We start from the raw sequence: 8,387 nt of genomic DNA on the forward strand, positions 1-8,387 counted from the left end.
TTTTTAGTAGAGACAGGGTTTCATCGTGTTAGCCAGGATGGTCTCGATCTCCTGACCTCGTGATCCACCCGTCTCGGCCTCCCAAAGTGCTGGGATTACAGGCGTGAGCCACCGTGCCCGGCCCACCTCTGTGGTTTTAAGCCATCCAAACTTGTGGTCATTTGTTATAGCAGCCTTAGGAAACAAATACGAAACACACGGAAAACTTGGTAGCCTGCTCTAGGCATGTATCACAGAAGAACAAAAGATACGGATAACAAAGCTGTTTTGACACGTGATAAATCCCACATGGGTTCGCATCCCAGTCTTTCAGCATTAGCTCTGCTTACCTACTCTAGCAATTTCCTCATTGAGACCATTTAATTTCTGGTCAAGAATGGCTGAATGAGACTCCAAATTGCTCATGTATGCCTGATACTTTTGAACATCTCCTTGTAAGGAAGCCTTCAGTTTTCTCAACGACTCTAGACGATTCTTTAAGAGAAAAGAATATCACTTCAGTTATTTTCAATAATCATTCCATATTTTATTTTAAAGTAAAGCAATATTATTTAAATTTATTTTAGAGAAAGGTAGATCTGAGTTTTCCTTTCACTTTTAGAGGGAGTCAAAATAACTAAAGCGGGACTATACTGTCAGTTTGAAATAGGAAAAAAATGGCTGGAGTTGAAAAAGCACAAACATTTAAAATCTGGTACTTTTCAACAACAGTTTGAGTGCTTCACTAATAATGCAGAAAATACAGTTAGATATCTGAAAAACTCAGGATACAATATACTATATAAACCCATTTATTAACCATTCCTTTTGCACTATCTCCAAAACTCAGGGCTTCTTGTGACTAATGCTCCCTAGAGGTATATAATACAGGGCCTTTATTCAAAAGTACTTTTGGTCTTATGTAAGCAGGTAAGAATCTTTCATCATATTCAGAGCACCATTAGTCTAAGACTGATAGACCACAAGGGAAAACAAGGCTCCACAGATACCAAACATGTTTTCACTGGGAGTTCACTATGTGAAAATTTAACTTTTAAGAGGCTTAATTTGTTAATCTATTTTTAAAAAATTTTGATAAAGACAGCTAATATCCAAGGACACCCAAAAGTCTAAAGGAGCTTGATCAAGTAAGTGTGTAAACATGTTTACTAACCGGTTCTTTTTCTCTTTCTTGTTCCAATCTTGCAATCTGTTCATTCAATGCTCTGTTTTTTGCTTCCAATGATTCCAGCTTAAAAGCATCCACATTAAATAAATCCTCTGGAGACAAAATCCAAAAGCTTTTTAAGACCTCAAATTTGCCTAGAACATTCTGTCCCAAGTTTTCACCATTAGTCCCTCCCTCACTTCCTTCTGGTCTCTGCCCAAAACACTATTAGTGAAGTACATCCCATCCTTGTAAAATAGCAAACGCTTTCCATTACTCCACTGTACTTCGACTCTCCTTGTCCTGCTTGATTTTTCTCCAAAGCACTTATCACCATTTGACTTAGAGTTGCTCACTTCATTGTTTTCCTCTTGCTGTCTACTAAAACGTAAGCTCTTAAGGGCAGAGGTTTTTATCCTATTCATTACTGTATCCTCAGTGCCTAAATGGTGGCTGGCGCATAGTAGGTATACAATAAATATTTATTTGAATGAAGGAATGCAGTTTTTATGCTTGGTTAATTATATACAGAGCTATCAAATTCCTCACTAGATGCTTGGATCACTCTAATTTTTCCTCTCTTAAAGCCATTTATTTTGCTCCCTTTCCCATGTGAACAAGCTGAAATTGTCCTGTTTACTCTTTAGAAAGATACAGATCCAGAGGACTATAAGGGAATGCTTTCACCTTTGTGCTAATACTGTGCAAGGTGATTGATTCCATTGTCTTTGGAGGAATAGCTTCACCTCCATTTATCTACTTTACCTTCCATTTTGGCATTTTATATACAAGACTATTTCAATAGAAAGAACAAAAATCTAAAATAATACCTCTGGAATGTTTTAGAGTCAGCTAGTAAATACTGTATGTCACTAGGTTGTAAATGAGTAAAAAAAAAAAAAAAAAAAAAGATTTTCCTTACATATTTGGAAGTATGTCTTGTTAACTTTTGCCACAAATTTTGAAAGACACCTTAGGTCTTTTGACTAATTGGTGCTTTAATTTCTCAAATAGTAAGCAAGGACAACATAGGGATATTATTCCCCAAGAGGAATAACATTTGCTAATTATCGTCTGTGCTTCTGGTAGCATGTTTGGTACTTTATTACACTGACATCTACTGCTGTTAAACTTTGTGAGATAGGTCAAACATTTTATTAAGGCCTCACAGACTGTAAGAGGTTCTGCCTCAGGTCTGGCTCCAACACTAGTATTCTTTTAGCTTAACTACTCTCCACCAAAGAAACCACAAAGATAAAAATCAGTAGGCATCCAGATACATTTAAAGTAAGTAACTCATATGAACATTGGATATGGTACATAAATTACCACTCCATGAGCTGAGTTAAATGACCAAAAGCAAACACCCTAAGAACGAGATCACTTACTCAGTTTTGACTGCAACTCTGCATTCATCTCATCAAAGCTGTCAGCACCACTCATAAAACTCTCATAGCATTTTATGGTGTAGTCCAAAAACAACTATGGGGTTAAGCAGATTATAAAAACAAAGTCATGATTCTCTATTTGGTTTGTTTCACTTTTCTAGGTGGAAATTTAAATTTGAATTTAAAAAATAGAAACACTAAGTAGTCAGATGAACCTATAAATAAGAGACAAAAACCTAGGCTATATAATTATGCTATACAGATGTATTTAGTCTGATACTTCTAAATATGAATAATGAGGATAAAATAACACTTAAATTTGGATAAAGGCAATATTTAAAAGCAGAAAGCCATACCTTCAGAATTTTGAGAAGGTCAAACAAACAAGGAAGCTTATTAATACATGTAATTCAACATGAAATATACAAACTTAATCATCTTTAGGAATAAAGCACCTGATGAAAAATTTAAATAAACTGCTAATCATCTAAGTCCAATTGAATTGAGAAGGTCTAATTGCAAAAACCCAAATGTAATTAATGAAGGCTACAATTACATTGTAACTTCAGTCTACAAAATGAGTTGCATGATGAGTAGCAATCCAAACAGCACAATACTAGAATTCTTAACATTTATCCAAGAGAAAATAACACTATATTTTGCATTCATGAGATGTTTTGGTCACTGAGAATGTAGATTTTATAAGGCAAGAATGGATGATCAGCATTTTCCATAGCCTAGATGAAGTAAATATCCCTCAAGACAGACCAATTCCTTTTGTGCTAATTTGTTGCTTATTAAGGTGACTTTGAGGTGAGTACTCTGAATAGGTAGTCTGAGTATTCCTGTAACTGGAAAAGTGTATCACTGATGGTAAATTAATACATTTTCATTCTCCTTCAAATCAGTTGCTGTGAATTTGGTAAGACTGAATCAGTTTCCTTAAGCTTGGTCAATGTTGATCTTATAGGTTTAAAAATATTGAGTTTGTGGACTCACAAAACTGAGTATCAGAATCTTGTGAAGACAGATACTCTGACAACTTTGATTACAAACAGTACTTTATAGTTTCCCATGTGCTTCTTTATATATTGTCATTTGAAATAATAGCTATAATAGCTCAGATAGCAAGAATAATTTTTAACCTTTAGGATGGATGTCAAGACATTTAACACTTTTTTTTTTTTTTGAGATAGGGTCTCACTTTGTCCCTCAGGCTGGAGTACAGTGACATGATCTTGGCTCACTGTAGCCTTGACCTCCTGGGCTCAAGTGATCCTGTAGCCTCAGCCTCCCGAGTAGCTGGAACCACAGGCATTCACCACCATACCCAGTTAATTTTTGTACTTTTTGTAGAGATGGGGTTTCGCCATGTTGCCTAGGCTGGTCTTGAACTCTGGAGCTCAAGCAATCTGCCCACCTCGGCCTCCCAAAGTGCTAGAATTACAGGTGTGAGCCACTGTGTCTGGTAAGACATTTAATATTTAATAGATGTTGTAATGTACTTGGGTGAAAACTGAGGTGCAATTAGAGGCAGCCCAATATACATATTGCAATGTGTGAGGATAATTTTCTCAAGGGGAGGATCAAAGGTTTTCTAGGAGCCCTTCCAGCTGGGATCATTGTTGAAGTAGTAAAGGTGCGTGTTTATTTTTTGTTAAAAAGAAAAAGGCAATGATGCCAACACTAGTCGGTTGATGTATCTTTGAACTACATCCCAGGCAGTCATAAAAGATGGGACTGAAATTATTCCCACTTTTCTTTTGTGACAAAAGTTTCAAAGAATGAAGGTTAGAATTAGAACAGAGAATAGTTTTTCTTCTAAGTGGCCTGTGTGATGGCTGGTTTTTTATGTATGCTAGGAAATATTAATGTATAATCTTAATGTTTCTTTTATCTCAACCACTTTTGGAAGTGGTGACTCTGAGCTAAGTGGCAATATGACTAATGAAAAAGGTCAAAACAAAATAAACAACCCACCCACGTGCAATATCTTAAGACTCAACCTATTATGTTTTGTATTGACAAAGAATTATATTAAAATAATGTTGCCAATATTGATATCTTCAGTCTACAACAGAAAGGAGGAAAATAAACATTACGTCTATAACATATAACGTGTTATGATTTAATTCAATCTCCTTCCATTTTTTACTTAGTTAACATTTCAAATTTTTGTGACTAGTTAATTCTAAGAAATTATAATGTGATTCAAACAGATCCATTAATATTAAAAAAATCAAATTTAGAATGTTTTCAGGAAGCAAAAAGACAACTCTACAAAAGAATATACAGACAATCCCTGACTTAACGATGGTTAGACCTCAGATTTTTCAGCTTTCTGATGGTTTGAAAGCAATGGAGTAGCAACCATCCTTTAAGTATCCATACAACCTTTTTGCTTTTCACTGTTAGTATAGTATTCAATAAATTACAAGAGCTATTCAATACTTTATTATAAAAATACGCTTTGTGTTAGATAATTTTCCCAACTGTAAGCTAGTTTAATTGTTCTGAGAATGTTTAAGGTAGGCTAGGCTAAACTATGACGTTTGGCAGGTTAGGTGTATTAAGTGCATTTTCGACACGGTATTTTCACCTTAGAGTCGGTTTATTATTCTATCATAAGTCGAGGGGCATCTGTATTAAATTCAATAGTGACACAATAATACCAAGGCAATTCATCATTACAGTTTATGATAATACATGGTACCTTATTATGCATAATTCCATCTTCAGTTTCTTCTCCCCAAGGCTGCCCATCATCAAATAAAGGTGAACTTTCTTTCATGGCAGTATGTATCTAATTAGTACACAAGCAAGAAAAGCAAGTTGATTTGAAAAATGCAACTTTCATATTTTGGCAAATTCTGTTTTTAGTGTCAATTTTAGAAGCATTTACATTATTGTATAACTAAAAGTCTCTTTTGATAGGTCATTACATTGAACACATTAACACTTTTGACTTTCTTTTGAATAAAACAATTTGAAGGTATCCTTTTGATAATTTCAAAACCCTTTCGTTTAGTAACTAAACTCTTCAGGATCTAGAAAGGACGGACTCTATATTTACTTCCGTTCTACAGGGAAAAATGTTGACCTTTATGCTGTTATTAACCCACTGAGAGCAAATATACACATTTTAATGCAACTTTAAGAATCCAAAACAGAATTGCCACATAAAAGGTGAGTCAATAATAATTTTTCAGTATGTACAATATGAACTTTAGACGAAATTTTACAATAGAAAATCTTTAGAAATACAATAGTTTCAATTGAAAGTGCAACATAAATTATAGCAAAACATTCAGATGTTTAAAATTGACAAGCTAAAAGGAAAATAGTTAAAGGTTTTTAAGGCATAGAAATTCTATTTTGGAATGCCTGTTTTTATATCTTCTTTTAAAAATATAACATTTAAAACATGAAAAAATAGAAAATTTAAATGAAATTGCTATAAATATACATAAATGTAGATATAAACACAGATATACTAGATATAAATATATCTATTAATATCTATTATTATCTTGATATATAGATATCTAGATATAAATATGTATTTTTTTTTTTTTGAGACGGAGTCTCACTTTGTCACCGAGGATGGAGTGTGGTAGTGCAATCTCGGCTCACTGCAACCTCTGCCTCCCAAGTTCAGGTGATTCTCCTGTCTCAGCCTCCGGAGTAGCTGGGATTACAGGCATGAGCCACCATGCCTGATTCATTTTTATATTTTCAGTAGAGACGGGGTTTCACCACGTTGACCAGGCTGGTCTCGAACTCCTGACCTCAGGTGATCCAACCGCCTTGGCTTCCCAAAGTGCAGGGAATAACAATAATAACAATAACAGGGAATAACACTGCACCTGGCCAAGATACAAATATGTATCTAATAGTATAATGAACACTAAGTATAAGAATACTAACTTCTAGGAAAAGGATTATGCATTAGGAGTACATAAAAGAAGAATGGGGTTTCGAAAAACAATTAAGTTTTGTCATCTTGGAATTCACATACAGGATTTCTCAGGGAGACAATGTCCTTACCCTAGAGTTGTTTGCCCTGCTACCCCTTTCCTATTCTAAAGGCACTCAGAAGATTATTTGTTTATCTAAGGAGGACGCAGAAGAGCTCTAACAACTGGGTCTTTTATCTTGTCTTTTTTTTGACAAGGCCTCAGGTGGCAGATAGATTTTTTTTTTTTTGAGACGGAGTCTCCCTTTGTCGCCCACGCTGGAGTGCAGTGGCTGAGATCTTGGCTCACTGCAACCTCTGCCTTCTGGGTTCAAGCGATTCTCTTGCCTCAGCCTCCTGAGTAGCTGGGATTACAGGTGCCTGTCACCATGCCTAATTTTTGCATTTTTAGTAGAGACAGCGTTTCACTATATTGGCCAGGCTGGTCTCAAACTCCTGACCTCAGGTGATCCACCCACCTCGGCCTCCCAAAGTGCTGGGATTACAGGCATGAGCCACTGTGCCTGGCCAACATATAGATTTAATAAAGTCTGAAAGACATGTAGGGCAGAACCCAAGATAAGGAAAAGAATCTTATATCTTGTCATCAGGGTAAAGACAGTTTCTGTCACCTTGTCAAGGTCCTTATGAAAACTCTTGCTACTTTGCAAGATTCAAGGAGAGCCTTACACAGGGACATACAGATCCCCCAGAGCTATAGAAAAGACTACTGAAAGGACTGAAGAATTACGAACTAGGAAGACTGGTTGAAATAGTATCAACCTGTAATTGTAGATATAAAAAGTATAGATTTGGATCATGTTTTCATCTACAGGTGGCATTTTCTACTATAACACCACTTCTTAATATTGTGAGACATCAGAGGAGGAAAAGGACACAGAGGGATCTGGGATAAGTCAGGCCCAAGTTCACTTTGATCACTAACCAAAAGGCTAACAAGACGCTCCTGAAGTGTATGCAACCCTCCTATTTATGGTCCTTAGTAGAGAAGACATGGTAACTTTGGCTAAATTATTATCACTTAGACACCATAATAAGGACTGATTACCTGCCAAGTTCTGTGCAAGGAGGCATAGTGAGATAGGAAATCAAAGTTTATTTATAAAGCATGAACAAACAATTCAGGAGCATAATGAATAATAAACAATGAACAAATAGAGGTCATTAGGAAATCAACATATTAGATCAATAGGTCAAGACAACAACAATAATTTCAATACATCCTGCAAAAGCATAGGATACCCTTCAAAGATCATTCTTGATAAAAGTGAATAAACTTCAACACGAAAAACATTATCTTCTATTGAATACATCATACTAAATGATAAAATGAAAAATATTTAATTTAAAAACAGTGGTTAGTAATAGAAATCAACTGAGAACAGTAGTTGTAATAAAGCAATTTGATAAGGGTAGTAAACACAAAAAACTCTTTTAGTAATAATCACCATAGAAATAGAATTTAAAAAAGAGAAAACCTGTTCATCATAGTAACAAAACACATGGCATTGATAAAAAATATGTTGTTTGATATTAAGAAAACTACATGGCCAGGTATGGTGGCTCACGCCTGTAATCCCAGCACTTTGGGAGGCTGTGGCAGGTGGATCACCTTACGTCAGGAGTTCAAGACCAGCCTGGCCAACAGGGTGACACCCTGTCTCTACTGAAAACACAAAAATTAGCCAGGCGTTGTGGTGGGCACCTGTAATCCTAGCTACTTGGGAGGCTGAGGCATGAGAATTGCTTGAACCTGGGAGGTGGAGGTTGCAGTGAGCTGAGATCACGCCACTGCATTCCCGCCTGGGCAACAAAGCAAGACTCTGTCTCAAAACAAACAAACAAACAAAAAAAAAACAAACAAAAAAACCCCATA

At 35.7% G+C, this 8,387-nt stretch overlaps 1 protein-coding gene across 1 annotated transcript in view; it reads right to left on the reverse strand.

The window, feature by feature from the left end:
- The window catches only part of NDC80 (NDC80 kinetochore complex component), a 54,494-nt gene that overhangs the window by 34,909 nt on the left and 11,198 nt on the right, over positions 1-8,387 (reverse strand). The window contains exons 7-10 of the mRNA XM_011996334.1: positions 5,249-5,338; positions 2,536-2,629; positions 1,154-1,260; positions 330-474 (exon numbers count right to left, since the gene is read on the reverse strand). Of these exons, the coding sequence (XP_011851724.1) occupies positions 330-474; positions 1,154-1,260; positions 2,536-2,629; positions 5,249-5,338 (436 nt within the window). The remainder of the gene's footprint in view (positions 1-329; positions 475-1,153; positions 1,261-2,535; positions 2,630-5,248; positions 5,339-8,387) is intronic.

This window comes from Mandrillus leucophaeus, unplaced genomic scaffold, assembly GCF_000951045.1.
Source record: "Mandrillus leucophaeus isolate KB7577 unplaced genomic scaffold, Mleu.le_1.0 Scaffold51, whole genome shotgun sequence".
Classification (NCBI taxonomy): Eukaryota; Metazoa; Chordata; class Mammalia; order Primates; family Cercopithecidae; genus Mandrillus; species Mandrillus leucophaeus.